Genomic DNA, 16,244 nt, shown 5'->3' with positions numbered 1-16,244 from the left:
ATGATATGATTATTTTGGTTACAGAAAAGAGAAGAGGTGAAGCAGAATTCACATTTTTCCTTAACAAATGCTTGTATGTGTTTGGCTTTATTCTCAGTTAATTTGTTTTACGTAACACAATACTTGAGGGCTGAAGCGTTATGTACCCTCTGTTTTAAATAGACAGCATTTATTTAAATGTCACAGAAATATGCAAATGTAAGAAGCATTTTACTTGTATGGATATAAATGATGGATAATCAAATATTAAGGAGAGCAGTTAATTTATCTTCAATTATGCAATCACATTGTTTTAGAAAAAGTGAGGGCATTTTTTAATGTGCTAAAATAACAATGTCTAATGTAGAAAAGTACATAGACATGAGAATATTGCTTTCTTTTATTGTAGCATGCATCTGCACACAAATTATCCTTAAAAACACTAACCTGTTTTAGGGTCTACAGAGAAGTAGGGCTGTCCCTGGAGAATGCTGTAAACCACCCGAGCACTGTTTCCATAGGTAGGGTCATCTGCATCAGTGGCTGTCACCTGTAGAACAGAGGTACCTGTGCATTCAGGAAAACAAATTTTAGTGTGTGATGGCATTAAACACATGATTAAATTGTACACAGAAAAAGGTAATGCTGAAATACTTATGGAGAGTGATAATTTCTTGTATTTCTTAGATTTATCTCTCAAACACGGTCCCTGCTTTCTTTCCGTGCCACTGACTGTCCTAAATGAGAGCCCAGAATGGAGTGTTTGGTTTAAGATAGTTTAATGTGATTCTTTATATGCTGATACCATTATAAAGGGTCTCTTTTAACCCTCACATAATCAGCGTCAGGTTGGGTCAATGCTCAAGAATCAAATAGGTGTTAACTGGGGATAAAAATCAAAAGTATTTTGAGAGTGTACAGTTGACTATTGAACAATGCTGGGGGTACTGACAAATTTCAGTTTTTAATTTTAGTAGTTAAGTCTATGATTTAGGTCTGACACACCTACTAAGGGTCTAATATCTACTTGACTACAAAGTTTTTACTTCTATGTTGGAATTCAGACACAACTTTAAGCAAAACATTTTCTGTACCTTCAAAGGATCCTAGAAAAGTTAATAGACTTAGTATGCCAAGTTCATTTGACAATCCTTATTAGTAGAACATAAATGTACAGTTGGCCCTCCATATATATGGTTCCACATCCACAAATGCGGCCAACTGTTGACTGTGTACTATGTTATGATCTGCTGTGGTTGAATTTCTGGATATAGAACCCACGGATATGGATATGGAGGGCCAGCTACGGGACTGGAGTATCTGCAGGTTCTGGTGTCCACGGGGGTCCTGGAACCAATTGGCTGCAGATACTGAGGGACGACTGTATAAAGATTTTTAATAAAATGCCATGATTTTGGCCTCTAAATAGTATTTTTACATTGAGATGCTAAGCAAAAATATAACTAGTAATTATGCACACTCAGAAGAAAAGGACTGTGTGATACCTAAGAGAAATTTCTAATTTGGTGACACCAAATTTCTAATTTGGTGACACCAAATTCTGGCAGGAAATTAGGCCTCTCATACACTGCTGGTGGAAATGTAAGTTTAGAAAATTCTTAAATAAACAAACATACATGTACCATACAATCCAGCAAATTGTACTCTTGGGCATTTATGGTAAAGTAATAAAAATATACATTCACATAAAAGCCTATTTACAAATATTCACAGCAACATTATTCTTAGTAGCACCAAACTAGAAGAAGCCCTGATATCCTTCAATGGGAAAATGGTTAAACAAACCATGGTACAGTATTACTATGGAATACTACTTAGCAATAAAAATGAACAGAATATTAATATAGACACTAACTTGGATAAATCTTCAGGGAATCATACCCAGGAGGGGAAAAGACAATCCTCAAAGACTATATACTGTATGATTCTACCTATTTAACATTCTTGAAGTGATGCAATTTTAGAAGTGGATGACAGATTAGTAGTTGCCAGAGTCTGGGAAAGAAGGAGTGGAAAGGGGTGGGTTTGGTCATAAAAGGGCAACATGAGAGATAATGATGGTGCTGGAATTGTTCAGTATTTTGATTATGGATACGTGCGAACTAAACACATACATACACTCACAAGTAAAACTAGGGAAATCTAAATAAAATTGGTAAATAATTTCAATAGCCTGGTTATGATATTGTTTTATATTGGATATTTTGCAGGATGTTAGCAAGGGGTAAAATTGGGTAAAGGGTACAAGAAATCTATATCGTTTCTCATGAATGCATGTGAATCTATGATGACCTCAAATTTTAAAGTTTAAAATGTATATCTTCTTGCTTCACTGTTAGTCCATTCTTAGACAGCCTTATTTGGACTTGGATGTGTACCATAATTTTTCTCATTATAGCACTATGATATCTGGCTTGATAAACTTTCCAGAGCTAGTCACATGTAGACTACCTCTTTCATGACTAAGTATAATAATTACTATAGAACATTAAAGACTTCTTCTGTGACGTCTCAACACCTGTTCTATACCCATATTCATCTCTCCAGCTTGTTCAGAGAATACCAGTAGGTAGATATTTACCCAAAAATGTTGGTTTAGGAGGGAGGCATTTTCATTTGGTACCTCATTGAAGAAACTAAAATCTGTAGTAGGTACCCACATCAGACTCTAAAATGTGTAAAGAAGCCCATACTATGGTTAAAATGTTATAAAATTATACCAGTCAAATCTTTGACCTTATAGGAAAAATGCTGATCATACCGGGCATACAAGAATTACTAGGATTCAAAAAAAAGAAAAAAAACAGTATAGATAGAAATCAGTAAAATAATGGCCGTCTTTTAAGAAACCACAGTTGTAAAATGCTCAGGTTTTAAAACTTGCTGTGGCCTTACAATAGTGATTTAGGTCTAAATAGTTTTAATGTCTAAACTGTAGCCCCACAGCAACCATTCCATGAAGAAAACTGGGAAAGGCAAATAGTGCAAGATCACACATCATTTAATGTGACAGGCCGGACCATTACAGGAAAGAACGAGTGCTCTGCTTGGCTTGAGCTGTCTTTAAAAGCCCAGGCTTGTTAAGTGAAAGCTGCGATGCATGAGTGGAGTGACAAATGAAATAAAGAAAAAGGAGAAAAGGAGGAAGAAAAGAAATAAAAGTAGTATGGTGGTGTTGACTAAGTGATGGTTTAAAGTACCGAAAAGAAGTGGGCAGAGCAGAAAAGAGTTCCAGAGGAGAGAAAGAAAATATACTAACTCTCTATCTACTGTGGTCAAAAAGTATGGTCATTATCAATCACAGACACCTCTGTACCATTGATCTCAAGGGTAGTGGGCAATTATAATTGTGTGTAAAGCAAAGAACAGTAAATTACCTCTATCATATTTGGTGGCATCTGAAGGTATCAGTCTGCCACTTTGAGTAAACAGATTGCTGGTTGAAGGGAGCATAGGTATATGCACAGCCCAACTCAACCAAAAATCAAACTACCCCAGAATACAGCAGGAGTGAGTTAAATAGCAGGGGTGGAAAATAAATTGTTCAAAAATTCACTACCAAGGAGTTCTAAACCAAAAGGAAAACATTATACTTATTTTATTTTCCTGTTTATTTGAAGGTTTGATGGGAACATTTTAAGAACCATTGGTGCTTTTGGAAGTTCTTTTACATTAAGGAAAAAAAGTCTTTTTTTTTTCATTAGAAATATATAAATAATAAAAACATAAAATGCCTTAGGGTGTGTGTTATGAGTTGGACTGTTTTCCCTCAAAGTTCATATGTTGAATTTCTGAACTCCAGTTCTTTAAGAGGTGATTTTATTAGGAAATAGGGTCATTATAGATGTAATTAATTAAGACGAAGTCACACTGCAGTAGTTTGGGCCCCTACCCTAACATGACTGGTGTTCTTATAAAAACAGAAAATTTAGAGGGAGACAGACAGACACACACACACACACACATACACACACAGGAAGTACATTATGTGAAGATGAAGGCAGAGATCAAGATGATACTTGCACAAGCCAAGGTAAGTCAAAGACTGCCAGCAAAGCACTAGAAGCTGGATGAGAGGGCTGGAGCAGATGCTTCCCCAGTGCTTGAAGAGGGAACATGGCCCTGCTAATACCTTGACCTCAGGCATCTAGCTTCAGGAACAGTGACACAATAAACTTGTGTTGTTTAAGCTACCCAGTTTGTGGTCCTTTGGTGCAAGCAGCCCTAGCAAACTGATACATTGTGCTACGGCTGCAGTGGAAAGAAGTGACATTTACTCTCAGAATTTATGGTTGTTCTTTGACTCTGGACAAGAGTCTGAAGTTACAAGCCAAGAAAAAAATGATTGATAATATCCTAGACTATTTGATGCCAGAACATCAAAAAGGAGATAAAATCAAAAGTTAATCTCACAAGTAGATAAAATTAAATTAGGTAGGAATTAATGGTATTTGATTTTTTTTCTGAATATTAGGCATTACTAGTGATCCACCTATTAGCATTCTAAGTAAATTAATTAGTTACATTGGTCATTTTAATAAAGACTTTTTTATTCCTGGTTAAAAGTTTGAAAAATAAATTATTGGTATGGATATATCTATGTCTGAGAAAAGTATCCCACATTGGACAATTCAATTCCTTTATTCATGTTATGGGCCCTAACTGTGTACATAATAGAAAAGAGAAAATTGTTATCCTCTACAGTGCTAGATTTCCAAAGAAAAATACGTAAAGATACCTAAAAGTCCATGATTCCACTAGAATATTAAAATAAGAATCTAATTTTCTCTGGAAATTATTATATGGATTTGGTCAATAGTTATTAAACCAACAGTCCCTTCCCTATATAACTGGCTTCCAATCAAAGAAAACTTTAAAAAGTGCTATATAAGCGTTTTTAATTTTTACAACTGTTTTCATTAAAAACAATAACCACAGAAACATTGCATCTTAAAGTTTCATCGGCTATTTAGTGTACAATATTTTCACATTAAATATTTCCTTCGGTGCACACGGGCTTAGAGCCTTTCAGCTGATGTTTGAAACAAATATGAAAAGATTCAAGTACATACAAAAGCTTTCAAGATCTCTTTTGTACAATAAAATGTGTCTTGTTTCCTTTTGGGACTGCCCTGTGTCAGTCTTTCCATGTGGTTTCTTTTTGTACTACTGTTTTATAAACAGCACACATTTTGTAACATTACATATCAATGAGAAACAGAGGGGACTTTCCCGAAAGTCTCCGAATATCAATTTGAAATATTTAATAAGGCATTTTAATACCAAACAAATATTCTCTGAGATTGCAAATCATTATGCATGACTTGTCAGGGTTCACAGCTCTGTTAAAATCTCAAGTGGGGGCTTCCCTGGTGGCGCAGCGGTTGAGAATCTGCCTGCTAATGCAGGGGACAGGGGTTCGAGCCCTGGTCTGGGAGGACCCCACGTGCCGTGGAGCAACTAGGCCCGTGAGCCACAATTACTGAGCCCACGCGTCTGGAGCCTGTGCTCCACAACAAGAGAGGCCACGACAGTGAGAGGCCCGCATACCACGATGAAGAGTGGCCCCCACTTGCCACAACTAGAGAAAGCCGTCGCACAGAAATGAAGACCTAACACAGCTATAAATAAATTCATTAATAAACTTCTACCTACAACATCTTCTAAAAAAAAAAAAAAAAACCTCAAGTGAATTAACATTGAGCAAGAACTCTAAGTAAAAATAAGCTGGAGATTTATGAAGGCTGAGAGTACCTCTCTGAAGGAATCTCTTAGGGCTTAATTCCCAGAAAATTTTTCCAGGGACTGTGAAAAAGTAATAGTCATCAAGGTACAACTTAAATTTCATTCCTCACAGGAGGACTGTAATTTCACCAACAGAGAAATAGCACAGTATTCCAGTCATTGTGTAATTTTATAAAGCCTTGAGTATTCACACAAGAGTCACTGGATTAAAAAAATCCTCTGCAAGTACACTTATGAATCATCTGGGTAACAGAGCAGAATTCACTATTTTAATTGTATATTTTCAATCACAGCTATTGTTAGTTTCTGTGTTCTTTCAATTATATCCTTTTTATGGAACTACCAAATGTGAGATTTGATATTACTCAAGTAAACTTCTTATCATATACCATAAATGAAAAAATTAAGGAAAAATTATGTATTTAGTGCCAGTAATGTGGGATCCCTCTGCTATATGTCATTTAATTTAATAATAAGATAAATCTATTGAGAAAATTACACCCAATGCCATTTTACAGATGGGAGCATTGAGATACATAAAGGTTATATAGTTAACAATTTGAGAAGGCAGAATTCAAGCTGGTCCTCTCTGTTTTGCTGTGACATTCTTTCCCATCTATGCCATTGCAACATTCAGTCATGATCTGTTGAGTGTTAATAGTTACAAGATCTTCTGCCTTGTTCTTGTCTGTTTCCTTGGTGGTATGTAATGCCTGTCCAGATGCATCTACTTGTAGAGAGGCAGCATTATATTTCACCCCACATACACACCATAGCCAAAGGCCAAGTTAGTAAATATATTTTTTCAGCAGAGTCTGTATATAAAATACTTAGGGGGAAGAAATCTCCAAGTACCGACAACAGTGATGTACTCTTCTGTAGCCTTATAGAATGCTCACAATTCTCTTGATTTCTGTACAGAGTAAATGGTTGCAGTAAAAAGTGACTTGACTATCATATCCCCACCAGTCTTACATATCTTCTAAATCCACTTGCATGTTGTCCTCACATTACTTTCCTACCCTGTTCTGATGTTTGTAGGAATCTAACACCTGTCATTGACATTGATTAGTGTTTCCCATGTCTGTCCACTAAAACCCAGCTCCAGGGGTCAGGTAACACCACCCTCCCAGCCATAAGGATGCTCAATTCCTTCAGTGGTTGCCTCACAGTTCACCATTTGGCTTTTCATTTCTCCTACCATTTTTGTAACTTGTTCCACAGACTCAGTTCCTTCTATTGAACTACATGACAGTGGATTTGATTTTCCTGATTAAGCTCCAATGCATACAGAAGGCATTAACAAGTCTATCCCCAAGTATCCTTCATTTCTTTTCTCGATAATGACTATACTTTACCAAATATAAAGATTAGGTTCTGAACTGGACTCTAATATAGTTACTACTTTCAAATGAGAATCTGGGTGTTGTTTACATTCAATAACTTGAAATTACTTAACATATTGGAATGTGACAAATATATCATTTGGAGAGCTGTCTATTTTATGCAAAATTTTAAAATGAGAATTTCGGGGAGAATGTTCTTAACGTGGAGGAAAATTCATACATATATATACTCTATCTATCTATCTATTTACAGATATAGAGGAATAGTAATTCAATACTTCTTAAAGTATTCCCTGGTTTAGCATGTGTGATAATCAAGTGCACTGCATAATTGCTGATTTTATATCAATTTCTTATCAAAAATTAGAATTTGTATCTATAAGTTGCTTCAATGCTCATGCTTTACAAAGTATTCCATTTAAAAAATAAGTTATTAACAAGTTCAGCATTTTTCTGAATAGCGCACTATTATTTAAACTGAATTTTCATTCAATGATAAAAACAAAAGCAGAAATAAAATCAAAACCAATAAACTATGAAACAATTACTACCAAACAGAATACCAGGGACAGAAATATTTTGTCCTTCTTTGCTCACAAAAGTTGCAATAATTTTTCAGAAGTGTTTAATAAAAGATTATAAAGTATATACTATATATTATATATACATATTTATGTATATATATGTGTACATATCCACTCACATAAACAACTGACATTCAGTCATGAATATCAATCATTGAGGAAATACAATAATTTCAATTTCTTTTTCACCAGTTAGCTGAAAATTTGATTTTTAAATATCTTAATAGCACAGTCTCCATATTTTACAGTAACCAAAAATAAAACGTAACAATACAGATATAAAATTAAAATCCTCTTTATTTCTTAGTCCCATACCTACTCCTACCAGATCTACTATTAAAAGTAGCAACATTTTCTTTGCCCTAATATTTGTTCTTTCATTTTAATTTAAAATTTTCTGATTGTATCACAATTGAAAATTGTCATTGATCTAATTAAAGATGAAGAATGCACTGCATCTACATTACCTCCCAATATCTCTCCCCCACCATGCAATTTTAATTACTTATTAATTTTAATTATGGTAGCATTACTTTTATTATTATAGATAAAATATTTAAATACCTATCTCTTGCTACATTGATTTTAGGCAGCAGATGTTGTGCCTGTAATGATTTCTGAGGAAACATATATAATTCGTCACCTTTTCATCTTTGATATTTTTTCAGTTATATATTTGAGGTCATTAGAAACACCTAAATGTCCACGGAGAGATGAATAGATAAGGAAAATATGATACAGATATAGCTATATTTCAAACTTAAAATAAGAAGGAAATCCTGTCATTTGCAACAACATGGGTGAACCTGGAGGGCATTATACTAAGGAAAATAAGCGAGACACAGAAAGACAAATACTGCATTATCTTACTTATATGTGGACTCTAAAATATTCGAACTCCTAAAACAGAGAATACAATGGTGGCTGCCAGGGGTAGGGCAGAGAGAGAGAAAATGAGGAGATGTTGGAAAAGGACATAAAGTTTCACTTATGCAAGATGAATGAGTTTTGTAGATTTAATGTACTGTAAAGTGACTATGGTAAACAATACTGTATTGCATACTTGAAATTTGCTAAGAGGGTAGATCTTAAGTCTTCTCACTACATACACACACATTAAAAAAAGGAAGGAAAAAAGAAAATGGTAACTATGTGAAGTGATAGATATGTTAATAAGCTTGACCATAGTGATCATTTGACGATGTACACATACATCAAAACATCAAGTTGTACACCTTACATATATGCAATTCCTATTTTTCAATTATACCTCAATAAAGCATAAAACATAAAATTTTAAATAGAAATTTTAAAAATGGATTTGATGTTTCCCCCGTTAAGTTGGAGTGCTACATCTTAATAAGTGTGGCAGAATGGGTTCATACATTGCCAGGCAGATCAAGGACTCTTGTGTCCCCAGAGGGAGGAGTCGTTTGCATCAGAAGCAAGGACTTTGTGATATTCACCTACTGGTAAGAGCTCTTTGATTCTTTTTTGTTCCCCTCTTATGTGAGTTTTCTGGTTTACTGGAAGCTATTTTCTGCTTCATCCTTATGTCCCAATACCCCTATGTGAGCCATCCTTAGGAAAATCAAACCAAACCAAACCAAACCAAAATCAAAGGCTTTAAGGGTATAATAAAAACACATTTTCTTTGTATGTACAGAATAGGTTGAAAAAATTCTGCCTTGCTTTGAAATCTTTAATAAGTTGCCCAAGTGACTTCCTCTGTTTTTTTGTATTTACAGGGGATTTGGGGGCAGAACAATTTTCACCTTTAGTGTTTAGGCCTGTAAATTTGATCTGTCTCTTTTACCCCATTAATTAATTTTTAGTGTTTTCAATGCTCTGGAATTTTTGGAATCTCTGGATTTATCCACTGTTGGCACCCTATCTTGTTATTATGATTTATTTTTGAAATACTTATGTATTTCAAACTACTTTTGGAATATCCTCTCTGAGGTGTCAAGGGGAGAAATATCAGAAAGAGTGGGTTAAATTATGTTGCAGTAACAATCCCTACATTTCAGAGGCATTAAACAATAAAAATTGATTTCTCACTCACACTGCAAACTATGGTTGGTCTAGTGTTACTTTGCATCAAGTTATCCTCCCTCAGGGGCACTGTCTACTGAACTGCCACCCTCTACAATGTTGCTGTGGAACTTTGCTGAAAATGACTCTTGAATTGAAAATACTACACGATGTTTGGGGGAAATGGTCTTTATGATACAGTTACATAAAATATTTTATAATTATAGTTCTTGCGCTTTGGCTCATCTATATACAATGTTTCTTCCTGTTTTCTCTCTTGATGTATACCAAAACTAATTCCTGAGCTCAAATTATTTAAACATATGATCTAGATTATTTAAAATATACAAACATAAATATATCACATGCATGCTACTTTGGTTCTGTACATACAGGTGTTTGCAAAGCACTCAGTCAGGTAAATCAAAGTATAGACCACAGAGTTTTATTGCCTCACTAGGCTGGTTATATTATTATTATTGTATATATGTATATGTATATATATATATATATAATTATACATAATTTTATTATAAAATGTGTATAAGTGTCATTTTGTGTATGTGTGTGTGTGAATATATACACATATATGTATATATATATATATATATATATATATATATGTTTTTAAGACTGAAAATTAAACCTGGTGGAAGAGGTTTATGAAATGTTGCTTGGAATCACCAAGGTTTCCGTGACTTTGTCAGTAGCTTCTTTAATCACACAGAGTGTAAATTTAGTTACAAAGCAATCCCAAGACTGGTGGTCTTACATCTCTTTGCTGAGAGGACAATACAGAAATACTCCTACTCAAAGCAATCTCTTTTTGTTAATTATATTTATCTTACAGAATATTTTAAATTAAAGAAGTCAAACATAATCTTAGTAAGAAAAATATACCTCCTGTCTCATTTCCCTTAAGAAAAGTAATCATAGCAGTGTCTTACATGTCTTTTCATAACTCTCTCCACTCATTCAAAGGTCTGTCTTGTAGTCATGTACATACTAAACTGAACTCTATGCAGCTTTTTCTGTAATAACAGAACATGGCATGGAAATGTCCATGCCATCTTGGTAAATATAATTTTCACAGCTACATGATATTCCATATTATTTACTGATGTGCACTTAGATTCTTCTAGTTGAGTTTCTTTCTGTTGCTGATAAAAACTTACCACAAACAGTTGGGTAAAACAAAAGCCATCACATGTTCTTATTTTTCTGTTTGCTTCTTCCTTGCCATATATACATGCCATGCTGTGATAAACTTCCAAAGCAGTGCCCCCTTCAGAAGGAACACAATTTTCCCAATATTTCATGGCACTTCAGTGTGAAACAGCAATGGAAGATTTACTGAGATCATTTAGTTAGACTTACACTAATGAACACATCAGTGAGACTGGAGAAACATTCCATTGTGATGGCCTTAGTTAAATGGAACCATGGCTTGTATGATTCCTTTGGCAACAATTGTTCAGTGTACTACCAAAAATTCAATACTAATTTTCTTCCATGAAGAAAGTCAATGGCAAAGTCAGATTAGGATTGATTAGCTGAAATTTAATAGTAGATAACTCCAAGTCCAGTTCAAGATAGCAAAGGATGAAAATCCTCAGCTCACCTTCTCCCACAGACACACTAAAACTACAACCACATATAGAACAACTATCTCTGAGAACAACCTGAAGACCAACAGAACAGAATTTCTACAACTAAGGATTTAAGGAAAGGCCACATGGAGACTATAGGAGGGGCAGAGATGCAGTCTTGTGAAACCCATACCCCTGGTGTGACAATCCACAAGTGGGAAGGGTATCACAACTTCAGAGGCCTCCCTGAGGCCTGAGCCCCACACTGTGCTACCCAGCCTAGGAAATCTGCATGGAGAAGACGAGCTCCCATAATGTTTGGATTTGAAAATCAGTGGGGCTTACATCTAGGAGAGCCAGAGGAAACTGATACATCGCTAACGAAGACCTTACATACAAACTTACTCACCCCAAGTTCTAGTGCAGAGGCAGCAGCTTAAAATGTGCCTGGGTCATGTGAGAAGGAGATTCATTGACTAATTTTAGGACACAGACTGAAGGAGCAGGGAGCAGGTGAAACTTTCTCCAGGGACAGAAGTATTGGTGGACGCCATTTTTTTTTTCTTTTTTACTCTCCTTTCACCTAGCTGGCCCAGCACTGGTGGGCACCATTTCTGTCACTCTGCATTAACCTAGTTAACACCATGTGCCCTGCCCTGGTGTTCCCCTGAGGACTGCCGCCAGCACCCCTCCAAAGCAGTTCCCACCCTACCTCATCCAGTGCATGTCCCCAGCTGCCACCAGAGTCTTTCTAAAGCAGCTCCCTCTCTGGGGTCCAGCCTAGCACACCAGCAGTTGTGGCGGTGCCTCACAGCCAGACGTGTTGGGGCCAGCCCAGTGCATCACCACTCTCGCAGAAGTTGCAATTACACTTCTAAGCCTGCCAAGCTGGGGACAAGCCCTGCCCACTAACATGCCTCCAGAAGTCATGGCTGGGCCTCACAAACAGCCAGGGAAATTAAAATGGAAAAACAGTGTTCTAAAATCTATGGGACACAGCAAAAACAGTTCAAAGAGGGAAGTTTGTAGTGATAAAGACCTATCTCAGGAAACAAGAAAAATCTCAAATAAACAATCTAACCTTACACCTAAGGGAACTAGAAAAAGAAGAAAAACAAAGCCCAAAGTCCAGAGCAGAATCAAATGATATATAGACTAGTAAAACAATAGAAAATTCAAGGAAACTAAGAGATGGTTCTTTGAAAAGATAAAGAAAATTGATAAATCTTTAGCCAGACCCATGAAAATAAAAAAAGAACATGCTCAAATAAATAAAAACAGAAATGGAAGGGAAGTTACAACCAACACCACAGAAATATAAAGCATCATAAGAGATTATTACAAACAATTATAAGCCAACAAATTGGACAACCTGGAAGAAACAGATGAATTCCTAGAAATATACAATCTTCCAAGACTGAATCAAGAAAAGTACAAAATATGAACAGACAAATCACTAGTAACAAAATTGAATCAGTAATCAAAAAAATACCTAACAAACAAAATTCCAGGACCAGATAGCTTCACAGGTGAATTCTACCAAACATTTAAAGAGGAATTAATGTATATAGTTCTCAAACTATTCCAAAAAATTGAAGAGGAAAATATCTTCTGAACTCCTCATTCCACTAGGTCAACATCACCCTGATACTAAAACCAGAGAGGAAAATCACACACAACACTGCTCCCCCCACACACACAAATATAGGACAATATCACTGATGAGCATGGGTGTAAAAATCCTCAACAAAATGTTAGCAAACCAAATTCAACAATACATTAAAAGGGTCATACACCATGATCAAGTGGGATTTATCCCAAGAGCGCAAGGATGGTTTAATATTTGCAAATCAGTCAATGTGATACAACATATTAACAATTTGAAGAATAAAATTCACATGAATAGATGCAGAAAAGTGTTTAGCAAAATTCAACACTCCCTTATCTTAAAAAACTCTGAACAAAGTAGATATAAAGAGAACATACCTCAGCATCATAAAGACCATAAAATGTTTAATAATAAGGGGGCCACTTAACATGTGAAAGCATAAAAGATCTAGACTGACCTTCACAGAGTTTTCTCCTTACCAGTGTATGGGAGCAAGAAAATATTTTCCATTTACTAAGGTGGGAAATGAAATTTAGCGGAGAGAAACTTAACGGACCTCAAGAGGACTCTCAATTAAGACAGACGGCAGGCAATTATGAAACTCAAGGACTGAGCCCTGAAAAACAGAGGAAATAAAGACATCTGGTAGATGGCAGCAGGAATATACAATGGCACAGACATTCCTCTTTCTCACTGTGCCGTTTCTCTCTACCTGATCACTTTGCCTTCTGTCACACCTCATCACTATACCTTCTTGCTATACCTGACTGCAGTGTTTTTACTTTATACTTAATCACTGCGCCTTCATTCTACACGTGGTCATGATGACTTCCTCTAGTCTTGATCTCTGTATGTTCATTCTGTACCTGATTGCTGGGCACTGTGTATTCACTCTAGTCCTCTTTGCTGGGCCTTTTCCCTATACCTCATGCTGAGCCTTCTCGGTATACTTGAACACAGAATATTCACCCCACACCTGATTGCTATGCTTTCACTCTATACCTGACTCCTAGAAAATGGCAAAAACTACCCAAAAAAGTGAGGTTGAATTTATTGCACATCAGTTTTTAGAATGAAATTTCAGGAGTATGTGCTCTAATACAATGATTTCACACTTAAAAATATGTATATATATATTTTTAATATAATGATGGGAATGTATAGCTGCTTCATTTTAGGACAGTGATTCTAGACTCAGAGAGGCTTAGTAACAGAAATACTGCCTCAAGGCTTTTTTTGTTTCATTTTGTTTTGGCATAGCTAGCGGGATCTTAGTTCCCCGACCAGGGACTGAACCCGGGCCCTCGGCAGTAAAAGTGCAGAGTCCTAAGCACTGGACCACCAGGGAATTTCCATATTTTTCATTTTATAATATTTCACAGCAATTTCAATTTATGAGGCTTTATTTAAATATAGGGGTAATAACATAGACTAATTAATATTATCAGTGATAATTAAGTAATGGCAAGTGTCTAATATGAGATTTTTGGTTTGGTCTATTTCCCCAGAAAGGAAAGAAAGAAGAAAGGAAAGAAGAGGAGAGGAGAGGAGAGGACAGGAAAGGAGAGGAGAAGGAGAAAACAACAAAAGTGGCCATAATTAGGATAAATTTATATAAAATATCAGTAAATTTTTGTAAATATTAAGAATGATTTTAGTAAGAAAATTTTACATCTCTACATTTATGTGATAAGTATACAGAAAAAAAATCACATGGAATAATAGCTCTTCACCTCTATAAAAAGTATATTTTGTCTTTATTCCATATAGAGTCTATTTATTTATTGACTATTACATTTGTGATACTTTGTTAGGTGCATATGACACAGAAATAAAATAATTTAAAAATGTGAAGGACGTACAAATCAGTAAAATAGCAGATAAGCTCAAATTAATGTATAATATAAAGTAGTGAGCAATAAAATATAAGCTGGGGGTCCTCAACCCCCAGAACATGGACAGGTACTGGTCTGCTGCCCATTAGGAACCAGGTCACACAGCAGGAGGTGAGCGGTGGGCAAGAGAATGAAGCTTCATCTGCTGCTCTCCATCGCTGCCAACTGCTTCTGCTTGCATTACTGCCTGAACCGTGTCTCACATTACCATGTGAACCATCCCCCCACCTCCCCAAACCCCACCCCCCACCCTGGTCCATGGAAAAATTGTCTTTCATGAAACCAATCCTGGTGCCAAAAAGATTGGGGACCACTGTAATAAGCCCAGGATGCCCTAAGGTCAGTTGTAGTAAAAATTTTTTGTTGTATTTTTTTTAAAAAAAGACATTATCTCCATGAAGAGAAGTATTAAGTTCCAAGGCTAATTTATACACCAGAATGTTCCTTTAGCCATTATGAAAATTTCACCCATTATATTTTTTTTACATTTACTTGAACATAAGTTGTATCTAGAATTGCCAAAACTGATTGGTTTGTTTTGTATTCACATTTCCTACACTGAGGAGCATATACATGAAAATCATTTTTGAATATATTTTTTAAAACATTACATGAAGATTTGGGAATTCCCTGGCAGTCCAGTTGTTAGGACTCTGCACTTTCACTGCAGAGGGCCTGGGTTCAATCCCTGGTCAGGGAACTAAGATCCTGCAAGTCCCATGGTGTGGCCAAAAACAAAAAACATAATGTGGAGATTTAATTTTTGTAAATTGGGCCCAACTTATGGTGAAATAATTTATCTATTCCAGTGAAGTACTTTCTATTATGAATTGACCAGTTTTATTGGGGAATTCCAAATCTAGTATACTTTCATAAAAAGTAAAATGGAGAAACTAAGGAATCTGAAGTAGCATAAAATGCAATCTGGTAGATCATATCAATCATTGAATAAAAGTGAGAAAATAAATTGGTTTTGTGGTCCTTCTTGAAAAAAAACAAATGTAATTATTTACAAGAAAATAAAAAGAATCATTACTCCATAGAGCAATAAAACTTTTTTTACCAGATATCCAAACAATGATGTTCAAAAAATTAAGAGGCTGTATTTTTACAAACTCTTTCCTCCAAACATAAGTGTAGGTGGAAAGGGCTAACGTATTATCATTCAATAAATATTTACAGAACATTGTGTCAAGTGATGTACAGTAATAGAATACAGCAAAAGTAGAGTAGTAGAACTTCTGAGCCTTCTCTTCAAAAACCCTTGAAGCTTCTGCTCTCACTCTCTTGAAATGCTGCCCTAAGAATGAATGTGAAGTATTTCCCCCATTTCATGAGTTGTCTTTTCTTTTTGTTGATGGTTTCCTTTGCTGTGTAGAGACTTTCTAAAGTTCCACTTGTTTATTTCTGCTTTTGGTGTCAAATTTAAAAAGTCGTTGCCA

The 16,244-nt window shown here is 35.5% G+C and overlaps 1 protein-coding gene across 1 annotated transcript in view; it reads right to left on the bottom strand.

Annotated features, from left to right (window-relative positions):
• The window catches only part of CDH18 (cadherin 18), a gene marked incomplete at both ends in the record, with an annotated part of 348,690 nt that overhangs the window by 233,088 nt on the left and 99,358 nt on the right, over nucleotides 1–16,244 (bottom strand). Inside the window, one exon of the mRNA XM_082836814.1 lies at nucleotides 427–546. Within this exon, the coding sequence (XP_082692940.1) occupies nucleotides 427–546 (120 nt within the window). The remainder of the gene's footprint in view (nucleotides 1–426; nucleotides 547–16,244) is intronic.

This window comes from Leucopleurus acutus, assembly GCF_964270905.1.
Source record: "Leucopleurus acutus genome assembly, chromosome: 3".
NCBI lineage: Eukaryota > Metazoa > Chordata > Mammalia > Artiodactyla > Delphinidae > Leucopleurus > Leucopleurus acutus.
This window is presented reverse-complemented; position numbering and strand designations above follow the sequence as displayed.